This window comes from Heterodontus francisci, chromosome 13 (assembly GCF_036365525.1).
Source record: "Heterodontus francisci isolate sHetFra1 chromosome 13, sHetFra1.hap1, whole genome shotgun sequence".
NCBI classification, from domain to species: Eukaryota; Metazoa; Chordata; class Chondrichthyes; order Heterodontiformes; family Heterodontidae; genus Heterodontus; species Heterodontus francisci.
Genome location: NC_090383.1, coordinates 75,580,060 through 75,607,583, shown reverse-complemented (window position 1 = coordinate 75,607,583; position 27,524 = coordinate 75,580,060). Strand labels below are relative to the sequence as shown.

The window sequence follows — 27,524 nt, the reverse complement described above, 5'->3', positions numbered from 1 at the left end:
TTGAGAAATATTGTAATAGATGTAGGTATAAATGTTAGTGGATTAAACAAAAGGATGAAGGAAAGGTTACTGGTGGCAAGCTGGTGGTAAAAGCTGAACAGTAATTAGTGGTGAACTGTTTCTGAAAGAAAGGAGGAGGCTTTTGAGACAGGTTATACCAAAAGGCTTTAGCAAAGATATTAAAAGGAGTCAAAGGCAAGTAAGGGGTAAACTTAATCATGTTATTGTGAAAGATATCATTTGAATTTTTTTGTGATGTAAAGATGATATGGCACCATCTAGAGGCAGGACAGACAATAGCAATATGTCCAGGTTGGCATTTAACATTGGAATTCCCATTAGTACCACCCAGTGGTGTGATACGTAATTACAAGAAAATGCAAAAAGTGTTGACATTTCAATGATGAAAGGTCATCAACCTGAAACGTTATCTGTCTCTCTCTCCACAGTTGCTGCCTAACCTAAAGCCTAAACTACATGTATCTGGTTCGGGTCGAGACGGGTCTGTATTCTGCATCCAGCATTCGGGCTCGGGTCGGGTCAAGCTGGACTGGACTGTTTTGTATTGTATTGTTTTCGTTTTAAACTACGATTTTTATATATTTCAATAATATGTTTGTTATTTTCGGGTCGGGTATTTAAGAAAAAAGGACACGGGCCAGGTCACATTTTAATTTTATACCCGAACCAGGCTTTAGCCTGACCTGCTGAGTATTTCCGAAGAAGGGTCACTGACCCGAAACGTAAACTCTGCTTCTCTTTCGACAGATGCTGCCAGACCTGCTGAGTGGTTCCAGCATTTCTTGTTTTTATTTCAGATTTCCAGCATCCGCAGTATTTTGCTTTTATTATACTGCTGAGTATTTCCATCTTTTTCACTTTTTATTTGTGTTGATGTTTCAATATTAGCATTCCCAATGGAAATACAAAGAAGCAAAGACATAGGTATATAAAATATATGTACGCACCAGTACCACATTAGGCTGACCCAATTGGCCAGTATCATGTTTCAGGATCTTTTTAATAGTATGCTCTGAAAAATCTTGATTCAGAATCGGACAGTTGGGACAAATTTACAAAGGAACATCTGGAAAAATGTTAAAATGCGCGTATTTGCATGTTTATCCATATGCTTTAAGAACTAGTTTGAGGCATTGCTCTCATACACATTGGTACTGAAATGATGCTGTGTGACATCACATAAATGCCTGTTCGTATAACAAAGAACAGTACAGCACAGGAACAGGCCATTCAGCCCTCCAAGCCCAAGCCAGTCTTGATGCCTGTCTAAACTAAAACCTTCTGTACTTCTGGGGTCCGTATCCCTCTATTCTCATCCTATTCATGTATTTGTCAAGATGCCTCAAACGTCGCTATCATACCTGCTTCCACCACCTCCCCCGGCAGCAAGTTCAAGGCACTCACCACCCTTTGTGTAAAAAAAACTTGCCTCACACATCCCCTCACACCTTAAACCTATGTTCCTTAGTAACTGACTCTTCCACCCTGGGAAACAGCTTCTGACTATCCACTCTGTCCATGCCGCTCATAACTTTGTAAACCTCCATCATGTCACCCCTCCACCTCCGTCGTTCCAGTGAAAACAATCCGAATTTATCCAACCTCTCCTCATAGCTAATACCCTCCAGACCAGGCAACATCCTGGTAAACCTCTTCTCTACCCTCTCCAAAGCCTCCACATCCTTCTGGTAGTGTGGCGACCAGAATTGCACGCAATATTCCAAGTGTGGCCTAACTAAGGTTCTGTACAGCTGCAGCATGACTTGCCAATTTTTATACTCTATGCCCCGTGCTGTATGCCTTCTTGACTACCTTATCCACCTGCGTTGCCACTTTCAGTGATCTGTGGACCTGTACGCTCAGATCTCTCTGCCTGTCAATACTCCTAAGGGTTCTGCCATTTATTGTATACTTCCCACCTGTACTAGACCTTCCAAAATGCATTATTTCACATTTGTCCGGATTAAACTCCATCTGCCATTTCTCCGCCCAAGTCTCCAACCATTCTATATCCTGCTGTATCCCCTGAATCCTCATCACTATCCGCAACTCCATCAACCTTTGTGTCGTCCGCAAACTTACTAATCAGACCATTTTCCTCCAAATCATTTATATATACTACAAACAGCAAAGGTCCCAGCACAGATCCCTGCAGAACACAGTGGTGCAGTGGTTAGCACCGCAGCCTCACAGCTCCAGGGACCCGGGTTCGATTCTGGGTACTGCCTGTGCGGAGTTTGCAAGTTCTCCCTGTGTCTGCATGGGTTTTCGCCGGGTGCTCCGGTTTCCTCCCACATCCAAAAGACTTGCAGGTGATAGGTAAATTGGCCATTGTAAATTGCCCCTAGTGTAGGGAGGTGATAGGGAATATGGGATTACTGTAGGGTTAGTATAAATGGGTGGTTGTTGGTCGGCACAGACTCGGTGGGCTGAAGGGCCAGTTTCAGTGCTGTATCTCTAAATAAAAAAATTTAAAAAATAAATAACACCACTAGTCACAGCCTTCCATTCAGAAAAGCACCCTTCCACTGCTACCCTCTGTCTTCTATGACCAAGCCAGTTCTGTATCCATCTTGCTAGCTCACCTCTGATCCCGCGTGACTTCACCTTTTGTACCAGTCTGCCATGAGGGACCTTGTCAAAGGCTTTACTGAAGTCCATGTAGACAACATCCACTGCTCTTCCTTCATCAATCATCTTCGTTCATTCCTCTGAGTATCTTTTTGGCAGTGTTAGTCTAAATGAGTTACTGCTTTCTTGAAATAAGAGAGGGGAAATTCAGAGTATGTTGTATGTCACAGCATAAAATTTTATAGCCAATGGTTTATGTAGTACTTTTTCATAAACCTCAATAAGGATGCAGTTTGGTCACAAACTGGAAAACTTATTTTCAATGGAATTTTGTGCACAGCAGGTTATTGTGATCACTTGCTGTGTGTGGCTCCATCCCATTGAAGAACAGGTATGCTTTTGTGAACACCAAACTTTTCTCTGTTGGGTTGATAAATTCAGGCTAAATTAGGGAATTAACTAATTTAACTTATACACTTACTGATGTGCCTGCAAGTCAAACAGACAAGGTTTTGACAGAAGTTGGAAGCAATATGGGATTGATATTACTCAATAAAAGTTAATTTGTTTTGAACAGAACAAGTATCTGTTGCTCAAAGTTTGAAGCTGCTTTCTTGCATATTGACCAGCCATTCGAGAGAAAATCATTCAATACAAAATTTAACTTGTAATTAAAGCCTCCAGAATTTGGCAGTACCTCAAGGCTAAGTTCTGCAGTAAGCCCAATCAAATTCAGTGGCACAAAAATATTGATTCTGCCACAGTTCATGTGATATCTCAAACAATTAATTGTTAAAACACAACATAAAAAAAGTGTTTTTGTTTAGGAAAAGATATTTTAAGCTGTACACAGCCAGTGATGCAGGTTCAGATACTCAGTGTTGGGGGCCATTTAACATAGGACTATCTCATCTGTTCATCTGCCTTTTCACCAGCTAAAGGAGTGGTAGCTAGGTTTGAAGTGGCAGCCACCTAAACTGAGTTTTTTGCCAAATATTCTATCTCCTAATATGGTGCCCAGACAGGAAGCATTAAAAATGCTGTTCAAACGGAGGTTTGCCACTTCAAACTTAGCACGTTTAAAATTACAAGATTGTTATCCTCAGAGTGCTGGCTGGTTCAGCAATTATTGATGTAGCACAGTAATTAGCTGGTATTACATTCAATATAGGTGTAGCTCACGAGCACAACATACGCAATTTTAAATAGGAAAATTTAGACGTTGAGACTGTATTCACAACACTAGGAGATACGGCTTTGTAAATATTGGCAGTTTAAACATTTAAAACAGAAGCTGGGCAGAGTAGCACCTTAGGATATAGAGGCTTCCAGGAAGTCAGCTGATTAAGGAGCTGTGGTCAATAGAAAATGGAGCAGCCTGCTCAGAAGGTCAAGTATGAAGTGTGAAAATGCAAAGACATTAAATGAACTTCAAAAATCAGTGGAGTTAGAAGATCAGGGTCATAAAATCATATGGTGGAATTTTAAAGGGGACTTTGGGGACAGGCTGAGAGGCAGGGAGCAGACAAAATGGTGTGGGGTGGTGTGCCTAATGTTATCCTGCCCCAATGCCATTTTAGCTGCAGATGGTGGGAAGTCCAATTAAGCCACTTAAGTGGCACATTAAGGGCCATTTGAGGATTGCCTCTCACCTCCACTGGCATTTAGCCAAAGTCTGAGTGTAAGGGCCTCACCGCCAAGTGGAGATGCCATCAGGTGAAACCTAGAAGCCTTGGGGGTGGGCCCTTCTACTCGGCCACTCTGTGGCCCACGGAGGGGCCCTCAGCAGCAATGCCCGCCCCATAGCGCAAGCCCCCCTGCCCTCACCAACACCACTCCAGCCCCCTCCCCCATCCCAGTCACCTGCCCGATTGGCCCCAGCAAGCCCCGACCCCACTCACATTGTGGTGGTCAGCATCCATCATTACACGCAGTGGCGCTGCTGGGACTGAGGAGCTACCAGCCCCCTGATTGGCCAACAGCTCTTGGAGGCAGGCTGCCATCCTTAAAGGGGATAGCAGCCCTGACGGCAGGGCTGCCTGCTGTTGAATGCAGCTGAGGGTCCGACAAATGACTGAAGAAGGGTCAACCCCGCCCCCCCCCCACCACCGTCCTCCTCCCCCACAAGCCCGCCCGCTTTCTGGCCCATTGCCGGGACTACCGCTGCCAGAATAAAATCCAGTCCATAAAGTCAGAGTCATTATGGCACAGAAGGAGGCCTTCCGGCCCATCGAGTCCATGCTGGCTTTTTGTACAGCAATCCAGTCAGTCCCATTCCCCCACCTCTATCCCTGCAGCCCTGCAAATTTATTTCACTCAGTGCCCATCCAATTTCCTGTTTTTGTACTCAATACCTTTGTCATGTCAACTTGCTTTGTTGAATGATTAATTTTAATCCACTGACTGGAGATCTGAATTTATATATTTAAAAAAAAGAAATTTTAAAAGAACAGATAAAAGATAATTTTGCTAGCAGCTTAAGATGGCCACCTAAATTGCAACACTGTATCCTACATTGCAAGGCCTGTGAGGAGGGAGATGAAATGTCAGCTCATCCCAGCGAGAACCAAGACCCAGGAGGTTTACAGGAACTGCTTGTTCTTTTTCATTTAGCAAGAAGAAATACTGCTACTATGCCTGAATCACTGAGTGACTGTCATGTGACAAGCCCCTCCCCATCTGTGGTTTTAAGCTTATGTTTCTTTGCTGCAGCAAAAAGCATCTGGACTCTGACACGTGCAGACCCAAGTGGGGGTCGCTCTTTCTCATTATCTCTTCATTCCAGCTTGCAAGCTTCAAATTCAGCCTATTGACTGACCAATTCTGCATACTCTGGCTACAATCAGAAACTGCACAGGAGGAAATCATCCACATCACTGTGTTCAAGAGACCCACTGAAGCAGTCATCTACTCTTCAAACTAAAAACCTCAGGACCATTGAATTCAGCTAAATCACCGAACTTCACAGACTGTATTCTATGGACTAACTCAACCAATCTACCCTTCCCCACTCTGTAACCTATTTGTGTGTGTGTAAACTGGGAGGGTGAGGGAGGGTGAAACTTGGTGCGTTGTTTATCAGTTCGGTTTAGGTACAATAAAGTTAAGCTCTTTTTTTGTTATGAACTTAGAAAGTAAGTAATCAAACACCTACTGAATTGCCCAGTACATAGACTTTAAGAAAGAATTAAACCTGTTGTGCTCAAAGAAGAGGGAAAAGAGGGAAGCCCTTCGACCCCTGTCACTTGACCATAACACCTCTGTTTCTGAAGCCTAAGATCCCATATGCTTTGCTAACCATTCTCTCAATATGTCTTGCTACCTTCAAAGATCTATGCAGATGAACCCAGGTCCCACTGTCCCTACATACTCTTTAGAACTGTGTATTTAGTCTACATTGCTTCTCCCTATCATTTCTGCCAAATTGCATCACTTCATATTTCTCTCACTTAAATGCCATTCTGCCAGCCTATGTCCTGTTGCAGTCAATTGGCATCATTTGCCACACCTCCAAATTTCATCAGCAAATGTTGAAATGTTATTCTGTATTCCAATATCCAAGTCATTTATATACATCAAAAAAAGCAGTGGTCCTAGCACTGACCCTTCAGGAACACCACTGGCTACCATTCTCCTGTCTGAAAAAACATCTACTGCTGGGGAGGCCGTGGCATAGTGGTAGTGTCACTGGACTAGTAATCATGGTCGCCATTAGACTAGATCTGGAATTAAAAGCTAGTCTAATGGCGACCATGAAACCATTGTTGATCGTTTTAAAAACCCATCTGGTTCACTAATGCCCTTCAGGGAAGGAAATCTGCCGTCCTCACCTGGTCTAACCTACATGTGACCCCAGATCCACACCAATGTGGTTGACTCTTAAATGTCCTCTGAAATGGCCTAGCATGCCAATCAGTTCAAGGGTAATTAGGGATGGGCAACAAATGCTGGCCTGGGGGAAAAAAAAACTTTGTTTACTATTTTAAAGCCAATTTTTTTATCCAAGCCGACACTGACTCTCCTATTCCATTCACGGCCATGAAAAATGGTCATGGCTGGCGCCGGCACGGTGGACCGAAGGGCCTGTTTCTATGCTGTATAACTTTATGACTCTATGACCATGAAATCTCGGGTCCTCCTTAAAATCGGCCATTTTGCAAACTTCGCATATTTTACTGATTGACACAAGGCTGAACTCACTGGTCGGTAGATGAGAGAGTGTTCCCAGTGCAGTTTTGAGCATAGCAGTCATAGTTGTTAGAAGACAAGTGTGAAACACAGCCATAACCATCACTGCAGCACATCGAGTGAAAGAATTTGGAAGTCAAATTCTGCATGCCAATGGTGGAAGACTGCTTTGCACAAGCTACAATGTTTCATTGGATCACACACAGCAGGCCACGGTTCAGCGCCACTTACAGTCCAAAAGCCAGGGCAGCAGAAAGAGAGCATCCAACCTCGCACTGCTGGTAAATGAGCACGCAAAAAAAAAAAAGATTTCCTCTCTTTTTCAGAGGTCAGAGAGCTCATAAATAGTCAGTTGGTTACAATGGAACTTGTGGATGCTTTTACAAGCACCAACATACCATTGGAAAAACTTGATCAACCATAGCTGCGGGTATTCATTCAACATAATGTGAAAATGGTGGTTTTGTAAGGTATTTGGATATCTCTTGTATTTTTGTTATGTTGTAAGGCATTTTTAAATATCTTGCATTGCTGTTTATAAGTAAAATGTAACCAGTTGTGGTATGGACCAGCTTGTGGGGCTCGTCAGGTGGGGTAATAGCATGGAGGCAGAGGACATCAGGATGAAGGGAGAAGAATTCTGACTGCAGATATCAGAGTTGGGATTCATATTGGAATTTTTAAAATTAAAGTCAGTGTAACTGAACGAGGACCTACACATACACACAGGCAGACAAGTCAGGACATGCCATTAATGTGCTAGTCCTGGGCTATTACAACATCAGATAGTCTGTCTACAACTACTCTCATGGACATTGGCCTCTTGGAATATGTGTGAATGGTTTCCTTCTTGCCTTGTCAAGATACAGATATCACATCCATTGTGGGTATGCACCTAAGACTCCCCCTGCTGAGAGCAGGACATGCGGGTGGTCCTGCATAGCCAGAATGGGATTGATAAGGCACTGAAACCCAATCAGATGACCCAATTCGAGACATTACCTTATATGTCGACGCACCAGGGTCAGAAAGGGGTATAAAGCCACAGCTCACAAGGACATTGTTGCTGTAGCTGGGAAGCGTGACTTGGTCAGTCACATGAAGCCGTGCAGAAGAAATCGTTCAGCAGATCTGTCCACCCGGGAACGAGCTTCTGTACGGGCGCCTGCTAAGCAACTAATGTTGTAAGTATATACCACTGCTTGGTGGGTTAAGAATGGTGTTTCCACATAAAGTGGAAATTGTATCCAAAGTTTGTTTTGTGCAATTGATACTCAGGATGGGGTCAGGACCTTAAAGGGAAGTGAGACCTCCTTTTGAAGAGTCTTACAGTTGCTTACCAAGTGAAAATAAACTACAACAGGGCTATCTTCAGAAGGTTTATGCTACACGTTGAGGAGATGAACTCTGTGGAATACAGAATCCCCCACCTTGCAAGACTAGCATGGCACAGTGACAAATCCAACAAACTCTGTGGATGTGGCAAGAGTTATGTCTAAACACAGACAGGTGTTAAAAGGACAGAGACTGGGAATGAAGAAAGAAGACAGTTGCAGATTACTCCATGCTCACCTTCAGTGACCGACTTCAGTGACTAAAGAATATGACCTGTTTATAGTCAGCTTTTTACAATAGTTTTTCAGTATACAATAAATGCCATTTGAAACCAGAAACCTCCTTTGTCTTTTTTGTTTTAATTAGATAATTTTCATGGTTTGTTGCGACACCATGAAATTTACAATTTAAATATGTGAAATTCACTATTCTTAAAATGCCATGACTGAAATTTGTAAAATTTGACCATGAATTTGGTTGGATCCTATCCATGAGCATTTTTTTTAAACCAGCCTTTCATGTAGTATTTTGTCAAATGCTTTCTTAAAATCCATAAAGGAGAACATCCATTGCATTCAGTTTAGCAACCTCCTCTGTTACTTGATCAAAAATTTCAATTAGATCAGTCAAGTATGAACTGCCTTTTACAAATCCCTGCTGGCTCTCCTTAATTAACTCAAACCTCTCCAAGTGCCTGTTGATTTTTTTTTTCCCCCAGATTATTGTTTCAAAAACCTTACCCACCACTGATGTTAAACTCACTGGCTTGTAGTTACTGGGACTGTCCTTACTCCCTTCCTTGAATAAGAGCATCACATTTTCCACTCTCCAATCCTCTAGTACCTCCCCCGTATATAGGGAAGATTGGAAAATTTAACTACCTGGAACACAAGCCATCTGGACGAGGCAACTTGTCCAATCTGTGCATAGCTAGGCTTTTCAGTACATACTGCCCATCAATTTTCTACCATCTCCGCTTCGACTGATATTTTGTCAACATCCTCTTGATTAGTAAACACTGATACAAAGTACTATTAATTTTAATTAATGCTTCTAAATCTGCTCAGTGCTAATACTCGTACTATTAATTCACTTTGTTATACTTGCCCAGATTGAATTTTAAAATTTTCCAGCTCCTAGTTTAAACAAATGCCCTAGTTTAGAGAGAGGAAAAGAGAAATACCAACCACTTACCTACTTTCCTGCGGCATCACACTTTGATTTCTATCTCTGCTCCCGCTTTTTTTCAATCTCAATTGACAGAATTAAGATTTGGAAAACCATGCATTCATTCCTACACAATTACCATTGAGAAACCAGTTTGGGGGACAGTGGGGAAAATTGGCAAGGGTGAAATTCTAGTTGGGGACATATTCATCAGTGGATTCTGGTCTACACTTATTGTTGGCAGTTACTATTTGACAAATCATTAGTTTCCAATTGAAAACGGGTTCACAATTGTGCACCATTCAATATGGACTGCATATAAAGCATTTCGTGTGATTACAACTGAGCTCACTAATTTGCATTTATAACAGGAAAATGGGAATTGCAGAATGATAGCCTGATAGCCCCAAAAATCTGGGAATCCTATGCAATAATAAATTATTCACACCAATAAACTACTAGCCAAACTGTCAATGGACAGAATCCAATCACCAAAGCACTGATTCATAAAAACTCTCAAGATCATACATAATTGAATATAAAGTCAAATTCTACCACCATAACCCAGTGGGTCTGGTTATAATATCTCTAAACCTCACACTTGTTGGGATCTTCATGATCAAGGGTCATCTGCAGGAAGATCAAAAAAAAACCTGCACTCGTAAACCAAGCTGGTGCTAAACTCCTGCAGATTATTGTAATTGTTGGTACCCGACAGTCACCCCAACATAAATTAATCCTTCAGTGGATTTTGTTATAAGATTGAAAGAAAAAAATTCAGATTTAGTTTCACACAGTAACACCAGATAATCTTCAATAATTAAAAAAGTGAGGCCCGCACCGGGGACGTTATAAACAGCGAGGCCGGGAACAGAGCGGCGGTCTCTCTCTCTCACACACACACACACACACACACACAGACAGCCTGTGAATGGAAGTGCAGTGACTGACATCACAGCACAAGGCGGCATGCAGGGGTAAGTGTAAAGATAAATATTTAATTAACATATACAGTAAGCTAGATCATTAATATAAAAATCAAAAGGAAGCCAATTCGCCAAAATACATAAAATTTAACTTGTATTTTACACATTGTTTATTGGATAATTTATCATATAATTAGGATCAGTGATAAATTAATCAAATCTAAGAGGATAAAGTTAAAATTAAATAAAGTGGGGTAATAACATTAAAGGGCTCCTAATCTTTCATTGAATTAAAATCTGAGACATATAGATAATAACCGTTAGGTAAAAATTTATATTTTTTAGGTAGGTTAACTTAAAGTGGCGTCAGCACAAGGGAAGCAGGTGATTGGTGAGTGGCTTGTGAGTATTTACTTAAGCCTTAAGTTTATTTCTCTTAACTTAATAAATAGAAGCATGGCAGGGCACCTCAGTCCTGTGAAATGCGCATCTGTGCCATGTGGAACTCCAGGATGCTTCTCGTGTCCTGGACAAACACGTGCGCAGGAATCATCATCAGCTGGAGGAGCTCAAACTCTGGGTTTCGATGTCTGAGCAACAGCTGCAGTCTCTGTGGTGCACCGCAAGACTCAGAATTTCGTAGACATGTTTCTGGACGTGGTTATCCCACTGCTTAAGGGTGTGAAGTCAGAGAGGGAATGGGGGATTGCCAGGCAGTCAAGGAGGAACAGGCAGGTAGTGCAGGACTCCCCAGAGTGTATGTCACTCTCCAACTGGCATTCAGTTCTGAATACTGGCGAGAGTGATGGTTCATCTAGAAAGTGCAGCTACAGCCAAGTTCACAACACCACAGGTGGCTCAGCTGTGCATGAGGGGTGTAGGGGGTGGAGGCGGAAGTTTGGGAAAGCAATAGTGATAGGGGATTCTACAGTGAGGGCAACAGCCAGGTGTTTCAGCGGCCGCAGACATGATTCCAGGAAGATATGCTGCCTCTCTTGTGCCAGGGTCAAGGCTATCACTGAGTGGCTAAGGAACATCTGAGGTGGGGGTTAAAAAAAAGGGGTGGGAATGGGGAAGTGAACAGCCTGAGGTTGTGGCTCATATCAGTACCAACAACATAGATAGAAAGAGAGATGAGGACCTGCAGGAGATTTAAGGGAACTGGGAAAGAGACTAGGACTTCAAAAGTCTCTGAATTACTCCCAGTGTCACATGCGAGTGAGTATAGAAATAGGAGGACAAAGCAGATGAATGCGTGGCTGGAGAGAGCTTTAGATTCCTGGGATATTGGGGCTGGTTCTGAGGAAGGTGGGTCCTATACAGGCTGGATGGGCTGTACCTCAATAGGGCTGGGACCAATGCCCTCGTGGGGAAGTTTGCTAGTGCTGTGGGAGAGGGTTTAAGCTAACTCGACAGGAGTATGGAAACCAGGATGTAGCATTAGAAAGGAGAAACAAGGTGCCCAAATGATTGGGAGACACAGATAGCACTAGAGTAAGAAATAGTAAGTTATTACACGGGGTCAAACTAAGAGGGAATACAGTAAGGTCTAATTCAGGTTTAAGTGCACATATGTAAATGCACAAAGTGTGGTAATAAGGTTGGTGAGTTGCAGGCACAAATAGGCACATGGGAAAATGATGTTGTGGCAATAATGGAGACTTGGCTTAAAAAAGGGCTGAACTGGGTGCTAGAGATATTCCAGTGGTGGTAGTATTAATTAAGGAGGTCATTATAGTGTTAGAGAGAGGGAGGATGTCCTGAAGCAGCCAAGTACAGAATCTATTTGGTTAGAGTTAAGAAACAACAGAGGTGCCATTATACTAATGGGTGTATTCTATAGGCCACCAACTAGTGGGAAAGATATAGAGGAGCAAATTTGCAGGGAAATTACAGAGAGGTGCAAAAACTATAGCCTAGTGATAATAAGGGATGTTATCCTAATTATAGACTAGGATAATCCTGTAAAGGGCAGAGATATAGAAGAGTTTCTGAAATGCGTGCAGGAGAATTTATTTGACCAGTACGTTTCCAACCCATGAGAAAGAAGCCATTCCTGGATCTGGTTCTAAGGAATAAGATAGGTCAAGTGGATCAAGTGTCAGTCGGGGAACATTTAGGGAACTGTGATCATAGCATCATAAGGTTTAGGTCAGCTATGGAAAAGTTGAAGGAACAATCCAGAGTAATTGGAGGAGGGCTAATTTCAGTGGGTTGAGGACAGACCTGTCCAGGGTAAATTGGAATCAAAGATTTGCAGGCAAAACTGTAACAGAACAATGGGCAGCCTTTAAAGAGGAGATGGTTCGGATACAGCCAAAGTACATTCCCATGAGGACGAAAGGGAGGGCAAAACAAAGCCAGAGCTCCTGGATTGAAGAAAGAAATAGAGAGTAAGATGAACCAGAAAAAAAAAGCACGTATCACAGATGTCAAGTTGATAATACAAATGAGAATCAGGCTGAATATAGACAATTCAGAGGGGAAGTGAAAAAGGAAATAAGAGGGGCAAAGAGAGAGCATGAAAAGAGAATTGCAGCGAACATAAAAAGGAATCCAAAAGTCTTCTATAGGCATATAAATAGTAAAAGGGTAGTAAGAGAAGGAGTGAGGCCAAAATGTGGATTGACACATAGAGGCAGAGGGCATGGCTAAGGTACTCTGCATCTGTCCTTACCAAGAAAGAAGATGTTGTTGGAGTCATGGTAATTGAGGAGATAATTGAGATACTGGATGGGCTATAAAATAATAAATTGGAGGTATTAGAAAGGCTGGTAGTACTTAAAGTTGATAAGTCACCAAGACCAGATAGGATGCATCCAAAGATGCTGAGGGAAATAAGGGTGGAAATTGCAGAGGTACTGGCCATAATCTTCCAATCCTCCTTAGACAAGGGGATGGTGCCAAAGGACTGGAGAATTGAAAATGTTATTCCCTTGTTGAAAAAAAGGGTAAACCCACAAATACAGGCCAATCAGTTTAACCTTGGTGGTGAGAAAGCTTTTAGAAATAATAATCCATAACAAAATTAACAGTTGACTTCAACAGAGAACTTCGACAAGTGTAAATTAATTAAGGAAAGCTAGCATGGATTTCTTAAAGACAATGGCGTTCAACTAACTTGAATTTTTTGATGTGGTAAGAGAGAGAGTTGATGAGGGTAATGTGGTCTACATGGAGTTCCAAAAGGTGTTTGATAAAGTGCCATATAATAGGCATGTTAGCAGAGTTTGAAGCCCATGGAATAAAAGGGACAGTGGCAGTATGGATGTGAAGTTGGCTGAGTGACAAGAAACAGAGAGTAGTGCTGAATGATTGTTTTTCAGACTGAAGGACAGTGCATAGCAGAGTTTCCCAGGGGTTGGTACGAGGCTCACTACTTTTCTCGGCATATATTAATGACTTAGATTTGGGTGTGCAGGGCACAATTTCAAAATTTGCAGATGATACAAAACTTGGAAGTATTGTAAATTGTGAGGAGGATAGCAATAGACTTCAAGAGGATATAGATAGGTTGATGCAAGGGGAAGACAAGTGGCAGATGAAATTTAATGCAGAGAAGTGTGAAGTGATTCATTCTTCCTACCAAAATGCGAGAGGTAGTATAAACTCAAGGATACAATTCTAAAAGGGGTGCAGGAAAAAAAGAACCTTTATAAAACACTAATTCGGCCTCAACTGGAGTATTGTGTCCAATTCTGGGTATCGCACTTCAGAAGGATGTGAAGGCTTTAGAGAGAGTGCAAAAAAGATTTACGAGAACAGTTTGAGGAATGAGGGACTTCAGTTACATTGATAAATTGGAGAAGCAGGGATCGACAGGAGATTTGATAGAGGAAATCAAAATAATGAGGCATCTGGACAGAGCAGATGGAAGCTGTTCCTATTGGCAGAAGGATCGAGAATCAGAGGTCACAGAATTAAGATGAAAGGAAAAAGAACCAAAAAAAGAAAACATGAGGAAAAGGTTTTTCACGCAGCGAGTGGTTAGAATTTGGAATGGGCTTCTTGAGAAGGCGGTGGAGGTAATTTCAATTATGACCTTCAAAAGGGAATCGAATAAGCGCCTGAAGAGAAAACATTTGCAGGGCTACAGAAAAAGGGCAGGGGAGTGGGACTAGCTTAACTGCTCTTGCAGAGAGCCGGCACAGATGCGATGGGCTGAACGGCCTTCTGTGCACTAACCATTCTATAACTCCATGAATTCATTTCCTATTTCAGCCTCAGTGGTATCCTCTTCACTGATGCACAGTAGGAGGACTTAAGTACCTTAAGCATTGCTGCTTTGACGAACTGAAGAGTGCTCAAAAAAATTAATATAATTCTGGACTGATTATCATTTCCTCATACAGGATTAATGAAGGGTCTCCTTCAGAGGGACAGTGAAAGAAAAATTAATTTAATATGCAAGTTACAGAAGAGGGATTTAATAATTTTTTAAAATATAGGTCATAGTATTTCCCTTTTCTTTCCCAAAACAGTTGAAATGTTTCAGGACATTAGTTTCATCAGTAGAAGTAAAACAGTAAATATAAACTCTATCATAATGGGTTTAAATCTACATAATCAGCCCTCACTTTTCAAACCTAGAGCCTTCAGACACTATTGATTCCTCTTTTGTGATATTACAGCTTTTTAAAAAAAAACTATGGATTACAAAATCATACCATGTTTTAATAGTTTCATTGAATAGGACATCAAAAATATAATTTAATAACCTTAAGGGTGAATAAATATTGCCCTGTATAACTTATGGTGAAATAATGTGAAAGTGATAAATAACTGGAATAATCACATTTCACTTGAGGAAATGGCTCTCTGATTTTTGTTAATATATATTCTTTCATGGGGTGTGGGCGTTGTTGTCAGGAAGGGAGTTCCAAGATTTTGACCCAACAACAGTGAAGGAACAGCAATATAGCTCCAAGTCAAGATGGTGTGTGGCTTGGAGGGGAACTTGCAGGTGATGGTGTTCCCATGCATCTGCTGCCCTTGACCTTCTAGGTGGTAGAGGTCTCTGGTTTGGAAGGTGCTGTCGAAGGAGCCTAGGTGAATTGCTGCAGTCTATTTTGTAGATGGTACACACTGCTGCCACTGTGCATCAGTGGTGGAAGGAGTGAAAGTTTAAGGTGGTGGATGGGGTGCCAATCAAGCGGGCTGCTTTGTCCTGAATGGTGTTGAGCCTCTTGAGTGTTGTTGGAGTTGCACTCATCCAGGCAAGTGGAGAGTATTCCATCACACTCCTGACTTGAGTCTTGTAGATGGTGGAAAGGCATTGGGGAGTCAGGAGGTGAATTACTCGCCGCAGAATTCCCAGCCTCTGACCTGCTCTTGTAGCCACAGTACTTATATAGCTGGTTCAGTTCAGTTTCTGGTTAATGGTAACCCCCAGGATGCTGATGGTGCGGGATTCAGCAATGGTAATGTGACCGAATATCGAGGAGAAATTGTTGGATTCTCTTTTGTTGGAGTTGGTCATTGCCTGGCACTTGTGTGACGTGAATGTAACTTACACCCACATTTAATATGGATAATTCCACTAATTGGATAACTCAGTTTAAAAAGTCACTTGATAGCCTCTTAAAACAAGGACACACCATAATTTAATCAATACTGTTATATGTGTATATTATATACTACACATCTAAACAGGATCCATCCATTGTAACAAATGGTCAGAATGAGCACAGGTGAAGGATCAAGAGAAAAACATTTCACTGATTCAGAGATTCAGGAAGGAAAGCTTACGGTGTCATGAGTGAGATCTTCGGATTCCAAAGACATCTTTGCTACAGCTCGAGTGGAGTCTCTCCCCACCAGTGCATTGTATGGGCCACCTTTGCCATAAAATTCTAAAAAGATAACATAGACTTTAACATATAATGTTATTTTTCTCTTCACCAGCAGCAAACTTAAAAGCAGTACACCCTCCTTACAAATGTGATGCTCGCCCCCTCCCAGGTAACTTTCCCATGGCAGTCTGGATGGATGGTGATTATTCTTGAATATTGTATATAAAATAGTGTATTCTGGTGAGTTTTAGCACACATTTATTGACAAAACCTTCTTTAAACCTTAAAATTTCAGTTTATTGGAAACTGGTCACAGCAGTATTTCAGATTCAGATATTTAGAGTTAAGGCAGTCAAAGGCAAACTATAAGAACAAGACTACAAAAATCAAGTGTGACAATTTGATGTCTATTTAACTGGTGTAAAATTCACTCATGCAACGGAAAAAATACTCAACACTGGCAACCTTTAACTGAATCACAATTAGGTCTTTTTAAATCATTTAATTGGTTAACTGAGGAGCTTATTGTTCCTGACATGAGAAAACCATGCCATCCATCAACAAGAAAGATGATAAATCTTGAACAGACACACGAGAAAGAAATATGTTGTTCAGAACAGGATAGGAGTAGAAACTGGGACCATCTTAACATGGGTATATTTTTCCATTTTAACTGGGAACAATCTGACAGAAACCAGATTCTGGTTCATGCCTGTAACTCATGTCACACCCTAAGCTCTCTCTCTCTCTGAGTTTTGTTTTCCCATAGAATTTCAGAAAGCCTTTGAGAAGGCACCACACAGATGAGATAGTATGAAATTAAAGAGGGGCAGCAAATTGGATTTAAAAATATTTGGGAGTGAGCAAAGAGAAAGTAATAGTTAAAAGGTAGTTTCGCAGAGTGGTTGGAAATGGGTAGCATAGCCCCAGAGTTGCAATCTGGGCTGCTTCTGTTTACAACGTACAATCATTTGAATATCGAGCTGGAGAGAATGGTGTATGAATTTGCAAAATTCTATGCACGAAAGGAAACTGCAAGGGGATATTGATAATATGGCAGAATGGGAAAAGATATGGCAGATTGACACTGACTTCCATAAAGGAAAGGTGGTGTATTTTGGTGGAAAAGTGTATTTCTGAAAGGGGGAAAAGCTAGGTGATCTGGAAGAGCAGAGATTTTGAAGCTCAAGTTCATAAAGACATTAAATGCAGTTTTCAAGCGGTTAAGACCATCAAAAAAACTAAATGCTGAAGTACACCATATGAAGGTTCAGATGTAATGGTGAATCTATTAAAAATATTTTAATAAGCAAAGAGCTGGAGTACTGTGTGCAATTTTAGGCTCCACATTATAGGAAGCACGCTGAGGCAATAGAGGGGGAATGCTGCCTTGACAAATTTGAAAAATTGGGCCCATTTTCATAAGGACACTGGAGATTAGAGCGTGATTTTTGTAAAGGTGTTTAAAATTATAAAATGGATAGAAACAACAACTTGCATTTATATAGCATCTTGCATGTAGTAAAACATCTCAAGATGCTTCACAGGAATATTAAACAAAATTTGATGTTGAGCCACATAAGGAAACATTAGGACAGGTGACCAAAAGCTTGATTGAAGAGGTAGGCTTTAAGGAGCATCTTAAAATGGAGGAAAGGTAGAGAGGCGGATTTATTTAGTGAAGAATTCCAGAGCTTGCGGCCTAGGCAGCTGAAGGCACAGTGCCAATGGTGGAGCAATCTGCAACAGATTACTTCAAGTGGTTGAAGAATCTAGAGCAAGAGGGCAGAGATATAAACTAAATACAAGATATTTTAGGGCAGGAAACTTCCTTCTTTAAACACAATGGGTTATGAGACAATGTGAATTTTTAAAGGATAAATTAGACAGGGGGTTGACCAAAGAGGTATAAATGGATATGGGATTAGCGCTACTGCTCTCAGGGAGAATAAGCACCAACACAGTTGGGTAGAATGGCCTGTTAATCATGTTTTAATTCTTAAGTAATTATATATAATTCCCACAACAGAAAAATACACTTTGTGCTCTCCACAGTCTGACTACACCACCCCGCACCCCCCGTCTGAATGGCACCTTGTCTCCAAACTTCTCCCACAAGGTCAAGAATGTTTAGATTGGGAAGAGTTAAAAAAAAATCTTGATACTGAATACCACGTTATTACTGGTAAAAATATTGATGTCAAGGATCCAAGGACTAATGGTCATGGCAGGAGTTGGTCTAAGTTATGAAGACTGGATTCATGAGACTTGAAGCGATGTCAAGCTTCTCTAGCATATTTGTACTAAAGGCTGAGGAACCTGTAACACTGCAACCAAGCAATCCACATGGAATTGACTCAAGCTTGTCCAGCACGAACGCACTATACAAGCTGCTTTATTCCAGAGCCCTAAATGGAACCAGCTCAGTATATACATTGCACACACTGGTTTGTGACTGCAGTCCACACCATTAGCAAGTGCAAACATTGGCTGGCTCATTAGTAGTTTGCACTACAACAACTGATTTGCCACCCCAGAGTTAAAAAAGGGAAGACATCGGTGTATAATACATTATCTTTACCCATGTCAATGCTATCCGGCCCCCAATGAACCAGCTGCATCCTATCTCCATTGGCTGGGAAATAGAAAGTTCTAGAGTATAGTTTTCCTCTTTCCACTTCCAACAAAAGATGAGCAACTATGGAAATCTATGCAACTCACTCAATGCTTTGCTGAGTGACTTGGTAGAGAACAGAAGACACTCATTTCAATTATAGGAAGCAAATCTGATTGACAGTGAACTCTAGGATTTGAACTGATAAGAAAGTAGTACAGTACAGATTGTTATACTTTTACAAAATAACTACACCGTGTAGACACTGCCGCATTTCCCCTCAAGAGTGGACTTTCTCCAGCTTGGATAATTTATTTGGGGCAGTGCAAGGGAAAAAGGAGACACAAGCAACAGAGAAGGACAAAAAGATATGAAAACAATAAATTGTTAAGAAGGATCTAACCATTTCATTCTACGACCAGTTAAGGAAAGTCAACCCAGATCATAGCCCAGAGGATACATAAAAATGTCTTCATGGCAAACATTTCCTCCCATGAGTTCAGCTACGGGTCTATAATAAAGGAGGCAGTGAAACAGAAATGGTGGGGTGCGGGGGGGGGGGGGGGGGGGGGGAGTATATTGAAATGAATACTTAAAATTGGGTACTTAAGCAATTAGTAAAATGATTAATGTGTAAGAGATGGATAATGATTTTTGCTGATGAACACAATTTGAATTTCATCACTACTCAAGATGTCTTTGTAAAAGGTTTGTTGTATACAGCACACTGCCATTAGAAACAACTCCCTCCTGTCCAATGCATTGGAAAACTATATATTTTTTTTTTACAGTAGACAGTAATTCCGTCCACCATATTCACAATTATAGCAATATCACAATCATTTGTAAAACATACTATTGACTTTCTGGACCTGAAGTTTTGCCACAAAAATAATAGAAATATTGTAGTGGCAAAATACATGCCACTCAACTTATGTCAGTATCGAGAATAAAAATGGAAAGTGTTTTCAATCATACAAAAAGGGGTGAGAAAGGCGATCAAGCTTGGCCTGTCCAGAAAAACAACAAAAACAAACACAGAGAGTAGTTTGCAAGGATAGAAGGGAAAAGGGTGAGTTTTTGAGGAAGGTTTTGAAAGCCAGATGGGCAGTGTTCAAGGAGGGGGATTCCTTTACATCAGCTAGGTTGGGGGCCAGGAAGGAACGTTGGATGCTCCACAGTTTCGTGGGAATAGGGTCACGAGAGCAGCAGGTGGGTTTCACGGACAAGATGAGCTCAAAAAGAGTATGTGGGGAGATAGAAGGGAAACTGGAGAAAGATACAGCTTCAGGCCTAGACATGGGGAGGGGGGGGGGGGGGGGGGGTGGGGAGAGACTTAGGGAAAGCATGGCTTGGTGGAAAAGGGAAAGGGCAGGTATGCAAAAGCAGCTGAATGGATGGTCTCAATTTTATTGACAAACAATTCCATGAAGCCCTCACAATTACTGGAGTCAAGGGTGGAGAAGGACAGAAATGTATAAGTTTCTGAGGAGCCTTGACAGGGTGGATGCTGAGAGCATGTTTCCCCTCGTGAGGGAATCTGGAACGACGGGGCACAGTTTCAAAATAAGGGGTCGCCCATTTAAGACAGAGATAAGGAGGAATTTCTTCTCTCAAAGGGTCATTAATCTTTGGAATTCTCTTACCCAGAGGAGTGGAGGCTGGGTCATTGAATATATTCAAGGTCGAGTTAGACAGATTTTCGATCTACAAGGGAGTCAAAGGTTATGGGGGTCAGGCAGGAAAGTGGATTTAAGGCCACAATCAGATCAGCCACAATCTTACTGAATGGTAGAGCAGACCTGAGGGGCGGAACAGACTTGAGGGGCCAAATGGCCTACTCCTGTTCCTATGTAGGAGCTCAAGGAGACAGTGAATAGTGGAGAAAAGAAGCTGGGGTCATCCTGGCACTCCATTAGGGCGCAGTTTTAACAGAAAAGGGAAAGTTCCAATTGATTGATTTGGCAACGAATGACTCAAATCAGTTGTGAGCCAAATGCATTCTAGTCTGCGACCCTTCAGGAAGTAAAGGGCCATGCCAGAGGGAATGGCCGGGGGCACCAAAAGCTAGGGTGAGGTAGTGATTGAGCAGCTCGACATCTGCAGAAGACATGTAACCTCAAGTATTGTCCTCACAGGCCCCTAATAATGCCATCATCTGGGAAGGGAAAAACCTCCGAGAATGGTATCTGCAGCTAAATATGGGAAATTTTATCCAGTTCACTAAGACAGTGAAGCAAAAGCTTCCTGATTTAGTCACTGTAGAAAATAAACAGTTGACAGGTAGAGAAGGTCTCAAAATGTTAAATGGACAGGTGCACTGGCAACAAGCTTTCTGGAGGCTCCCGTAAGCATTGACAACTTTACACATTCTCTAGAACATTTATACTAAGTGTACAAAATTTAAAAGGTCGCAGGTAATGTTAGCCAGAATGAAGAGTGTTATTTATTGAACCCATAATAATACTCTGGACAATTACAAAAATTTGATCAACAAAAAAAAAATTACCATCACAGATTTACGATCAGGTTCCAGTTGCAGATTTAACAACACACAAAGTTTAACTTCAAGTGCAAAACTAAGAAAGAGGAGATCACCATATGCAAAATAACATTGACCTTTTCCCGACGTGACATCAAACACGACACCCTTAATTGCCATGTAGATGGGCTGACCTTCCTAAGAACAGCAAAAGAATGAATTAATAGCAGATTCAAAATTTATCAGAGAGATTTTGGACATATTTTTAAATTCATTCACTGGATGTTGGGCAATATATGCTGGCCTTGCCAGCAATGCCATCTCCAATTACCCTGGAGAAGGTGATGGTGAGCTGCCTTCTTGAACCACTGCAGTCCATGTAGTGTAGGTACACCCACAGTGTCCCGGATGGTGTTGAGCTTCTTGAATGCTGTTGGAGCAGCATCCATTCAGGCAAGCGGGGAGCATCCCATCACACTCCTAACTTGTGCATTTTAGACAGTGGACAAGCTTTGGGGAGTCAGGAGGAGAGTTCCTCGCCACAGAATAGACTTGGATCAGCTCTAATAGCCACAGTATTTATATGACTGGTCCAGTTAAGCTTCTAGTCAATGATAATCCCCAGGATGTTGATGGTGGAGGATTCAGCTATGGGAATGCCGTTGAACATCAAGGGGAGAGGGTTAGATTCTCTCTTGTTGGAGATGGCCATTGCCTGGCACGAATGTTACTCGCCACTTATCAGCCCAAGCCTGAATGTTGTCCAGGTCTTGCTGCATGCAGGCATAGACTGCTTCATTCCCAGATGAGCTGCATTTGGAACTGAACATCATGCAATCATCAGTGAACATCCCCATTCTGACCTTATGATTGAGGGAAGGTCATTGAAGAAGCAGCTTAAGATGGTTGGGAATAGGACACTGCCCTGAGGATATCATGGGGCTGAGATGATTGGCCACCCACAACCATCTTCCTTTGTGCTAGGTATGACTCTAACCAGTGGAAAGTTTTCCCCCCGATTTCCATCGACTTCAATTTTACTAGGGATCTTTGATGGCACAGTTGGTCAAATGCTGCCTTAATGTGAAGGGCAGTCACTCTCACCTCACCTCTGGAATTCAGCTCGTTGGTCCATGTTTGGACCAAGGCTGTCATGAAGTCTGGAGCGGATTGTCCCTGGCTATGCCCAAACTGAGCATTGGTGAGCAGGTTATTGCTGAATAAGTGCCATTTGACAGCACCGTCGACAACACCTTCCATTACTTGTCTGATGGAAGAGAATAAACTGATGGGGCGCTAATTAGCTGGATTAATTTGTCTTGCTTTTAGGACACGTGTGGACAATTTTCCATGTTATCAGATCGATGTCAGTGTTGTTACCATACAGGAACAGTTGGCTGAGGGCACAGTTATTCGAGGAGCAGAAGTCTTCAGCACTACAGCCAGGTGTTGTTGAGGACTGGAGCCTTTGCTGTATCCAGTGCGCTCAGCTGTTTCTTAATATGACATGGAGTGAATCGAATTGGCTGAAAAACTGGCATCTGAGATGCTGGGGACCTCAGGAGAAAGCAGAGATGGATCATCCACTCAGCACTTCTGGCCGACAATGCACTTACACATTCCTCCAAAAAATTTGGGAAAGATTCAAAAAAATTTGGTCAAAAGTTAATTAATGAAAATGAAGGCCAGGAGCTAAACACGTAGCAGAGAATAGGCTTCTTAAATTGAGTCTGAGACTTGTGGAAGCCAAGAGCATCTTTCTTAGCATACTACAGAGTTCCACTTCCATAACATTGCCTACTTCTGCTATAAGCTCAGCCTATCTGCTGCTGTAACCCTTATCTATGATTCAGTGACCAGGAAACTCAACTATTCCAATGCCATCCTGGCCGACCCACATCCTCCACCTAAATATCAGCTCATCCAAAACTCTGGTGGGCATGTCCTATCCTGCTTACCAATCACCCTATCCTCATTGATCTACAATGGCTCCCTGTTGTTCAATGCTTCAGATTTAAAATTCTCAATCGACCCCATAAATTCTGTTCCTCTGACATTGACCTCATGTTCACACTCCCTCTTTGCCTCACGTGGGGCAGTTGCACCTTCAGCCATCTAGTCCTCACTCTCAGACTCTCTCCCTAAACACCTGTCTCTCCACCTTCCTCTCCTCCTTTCAGACCCTCTTTAAAAGCCACCTCTTTGATTAAGTTTTGTCACATCACCTACTATTTCCTGCTTTGGTTTTGCATGCATTTCCTTGCATCTTTATGAAACACCTTAGTTTTTTTTTATTACACATCGTAACAACAATTTGTGTTTGTGTAAATATCTGTTTTATTCCTGAGAGAACACAACAGTCCAGTGACTAAGGATTCAGAATTAAGCTTGGCACAGCAGCGTAACAGCTGTATCATATTTTGCTACAGTATGATAACTGAAACTAGGTAAAAAAGATTTTGCCCAAGATAATTGGTAAATAATGAAGGTAATGTAACCAATATGATCTATTAGTTTTTGTTTTATTCATTTATGGGATGTGGGCGTTGCTGGCTCGGCCAGTATTTATTCCACATCCCTAATTGCCCTTGAGAAGAGGGTGGTGAGCTGCCTTCTTGAACTGCTGTAGTCTTTGGGGTGTAGAACACCCCACACTGCTCTTAGGAAGGGAGTTCCAGGATTTTGATCCAGCAACAGTGAAGGAACGATGACATAGTTCCAAGTCGAGATGGTGTGCGGCTTGGAGGGGAACTTGCAGGTGGTGATATTCCTATGCTTCTGCTGCCCTTGTCCTTCTAGGTGGTAGAGGTTGCGGGTTTGGAAGGTGCTGTCAAAGGAGCATTGATGCGTTGCTGCAGTGCATCTTGTAGATGGTACACACTCGTGCCACTGTGCGTCGGTGGTGGAGGGAGTGAATGTTTGTGGATGGGGCACTAATCAAGCCGGCTGCTTTGTCCTGGTGTCAAGCTTCCCGAGTATAGTTGAAGCTGCACCCATTTAGGCAAGTGGAGAGTATTCCATCACACTCCTGACTTGTGCTTTGTAGATGGTGGACAGGCATTGGGGAGTCAGGAGGTGAGTTACTCGCCACAGAATTCCAAGCCTCTGACCTGCTCTTGTAGCCATAGTATTTATGTGGTTGCTTCAGTTCAGGTTCTGGTCAATGGTAACCCCCAGAATGTTGATAGTGGGGAATTCAGCGATCGTAATGCCGTTGAATGTCATGGGAGATGGTTAGATTCTCTCTTGTTTGAGATGGTTACTGCCTGACACTTGTATGGCGTGAATATTACTTGCCACTTATCAGCCCAAGCTGGATGTTGTCCAGGTCTTGCTGCATCTGGACACGGCCTACTTCAGTATCTGGGGAGTCGCAAACGGTACTGAACATTGCGCAATCAGCAAACATCCCCACTTCTGACCTTATGATGGAGGGAAAGTCATTGATGAAGTAGCTGAAGGTGGTAGTAAACAGTTAAACAAATGGGAGGAGTACAAAATGTTTCCAGTAAGATTTACACAATCTGGTTGCTCAGGACAACTTGGATGGCCAACATAAGCATTGTTACAATCATATTTTTTAAAATGTCAAGTAATTACAAAGTTCACAGCAAAGTTGTATTACAATTAGGGACTTGCAAAATAGAAAGTTTTCAACTCATAATAGACATAATCTATTATAGATAACAATTAAGTGATAATGAACAATTAATTATTGGGAAATATTAGGGTGGGTATAGACCACAGAAAACTACACTCGCAACTTAATGGAATGATACAGCAGTTCATCCGCACCTCACAAAATATTAATGAAAACACTGAACAAATGTACACCACAAAGCGAGAAAAATGTAACAGCATAAAATAGTCACTTTTACAAACACTTTGTTCACCTCTTCTCCGTTGTATTTGGCCAATTCTATGTCTGTAAAGAGGCGGACAGCTGTCGACGGAGATGAATGTTTCAATTTAACTTTTTCCGCCCGCAACACGTTTAAACTGAGCACACTAATCAAAACAAACCGGATACATCTCCCTACACCAGGAACCGACATATTCCCCTTCGTCAAACCGCCCAATTCTGACAGACCAGGAAATAGTTGCCAGAAAACAGACACAATTCCAGCTCGAGTACATCGGCTGTCATTCAGTAAAACCAACCAATAACCAGCCTCTTACCAGACAAATTAACCAATAAACAGCCTCCTTTACCACCAATCATCATTCCCACCTATCATTGCATGAACACTGCAGACAGCCAATAATAACCAGACTGCATCAGCCAACAGCCAATAATAACCAGACTGCATTTGAAAACAACCAATAATAACCAACCCCCACCTCACTTGTTTATAATCTGTGACTTTTCTAATATTTGTCAGTTCCGAAGAAGGGTCACTGACCCGAAACGTTAACTCTGCTTCTCTTTTCACAGATGCTGCCAGACCTGCTGAGTGAATCCAGCATTTCTTGTTTTTGTTTCAGATTTCCAGCATCCGCAGTATTTTGCTTTTATTACAATAATAACCAGACTCTACAGCAGGCCCCAAACACTCTTTTCGGGTGAAGCAGTGATTTACTTGTACTTCTTTCGATTTAGAATACTGAATTCACTGCTCACAATGTGGTCTCCTCTACATTATGGAGACCAAACGCAGACTGGGTGACCGCTTTGCGGAACACCTCCGCTCAGACCGAGAGCGTAACCCCGAGCTTCCGGTTGCTGGCCATTTCAACACTCCCCCTGCTCTCATGCCCAGATCTCTGTCCTGGGATTGCTGCAGTGTTCCAGTGAACATCAACGCAAGCTCGAGGAGCAGCACTTCATTTACTGATTAGGCACGCTACAGCTTGCCGGACCAAACATTGAGTTCAAAAATTTCAAAGCATGACAGGCCCCCCTTTTTATTTTTCGTTATTTTTTATTTTTTATGTGTTTATTTTATTTTAGTTTGTTTTTACTGTGCCTACCCACTGTTTTTTTTTCATGTTTGTGCTTGGGGCCAGGCCGTTCAGTTTTCTGTCAATTAACACCCTCTCTGTACTAACGCTTTGTCTTTCACCACACCATTAACATATCATTTCCCTTTGCTCCATGACCTTCTGGTCAGTTATTCTCTGTGACCTTGTCCTATCAACACCTTTTATTAGTTATCTCTTGCCCCCCCCCCATTTACTTGCTTAAAACCTATTACATTTCTAGCCTATGCCAGTTCCGATGAAGGGTCACTGATCTGAAACGTTAACTCTGCTTCTCTCTCCACAGATGCTGCCAGACCTGCTGAGTATTTCCAGCATTTCTTGTTTTTATGCCAATAATAACCAGCCTGCTACAGCAAACAGCCAATAATAACCAGACTGCAACTGAAAACAACCAATAATAACAAGCCTGCTACTGTAAACAGCCAATAATAATATATTGATCTCTGTCTTGAATATACACAATGACTGTGCCTCCACAGCCAACTGGGATAGAGAATTCCAAAGATTCACCACCTTCTGTGTGAAGAAATTCCTCCTCATCTCATTCTTAAATGGCCTACCTCTCATTCTGAGACTGTGGTCCCCAGGGGAAACATCCTTCCTGTATTAACCCTGTCGAGCTCTGTAAGAATTTTGTATGCTTCAATGAGCTCACCTCTCATTCTTCTAAACTTTAGAGAATACAGGCACAGTCTCCTCAATCTCTCCTCATAAGATAATCTCGTCATCCCAGGAATCAGTCTGGTGAACCTTTTTTGTACTCCCTCAAGTATATCCATCCTTAGATAAGGAGAGCAAAACTGTACACAATACTCCAGATGCAATCTCCTCAAGGTTTTATATGACTGCATCAAGACTTCTTTACTCCTGTACTCAAACCCTCATGCAATAAAGGCCAACATACCATTTGCCTTCCTAATTGCTTGCTGCACCTGCATGTTAGCTTTCAGTGACTTATGAACAAGGACACCCAGGTCCCTTTAGACATCAACATTTCCCAATCTCTCACCATGAAAGAAAGATTCTACATTTCTGTTTTTCCTACAAAAGTGGATAACTTCACATTTTTCCACATTATATTCCATCTGCCATGTTCTTGCCCACTCACTTAGCCTGTCTAAATTCCCTTGAAGCCTCTTTGCATCCACCTCACAACTTACATTCCCACCTAGTTTGTGTCATCAGCAAACTTGGAAATACTACATTTGGTCCCCACATCCAAATCATTTATATAGATTGTGAATAGCTTGGGCCCAAGTACTGATCCTTGGGGTACCCCACTATTCACAGCCTGCCAACCTGAGAATGACACATTTATTCCTACTCTTTGTTTTCTGTCCATTAATCAATTCTCAATCCATACCATTATATTACCCCCAGTCCCATGTGCTCTAATTTTGCTTACTAAACCTCCTGTGTGGGAAAATCCAAATACACCACTTCCA

The 27,524-nt window shown here is 42.0% G+C and overlaps 1 protein-coding gene across 1 annotated transcript in view; it reads right to left on the bottom strand.

Moving 5' to 3' along the window:
• nenf (neudesin neurotrophic factor) overlaps nucleotides 1–25,239 on the bottom strand; it is a 34,062-nt gene extending 8,823 nt beyond the window's left edge. Inside the window, exons 1-3 of the mRNA XM_068044988.1 lie at nucleotides 24,990–25,239; nucleotides 21,234–21,294; nucleotides 15,957–16,060 (exon numbers count right to left, since the gene is read on the bottom strand). Coding sequence (XP_067901089.1) covers nucleotides 15,957–16,060; nucleotides 21,234–21,294; nucleotides 24,990–25,151 — 327 coding nt within the window. The 5' untranslated portion in view covers nucleotides 25,152–25,239. The remainder of the gene's footprint in view (nucleotides 1–15,956; nucleotides 16,061–21,233; nucleotides 21,295–24,989) is intronic.
• Between the last annotated feature and the right edge of the window lie 2,285 nt (nucleotides 25,240–27,524).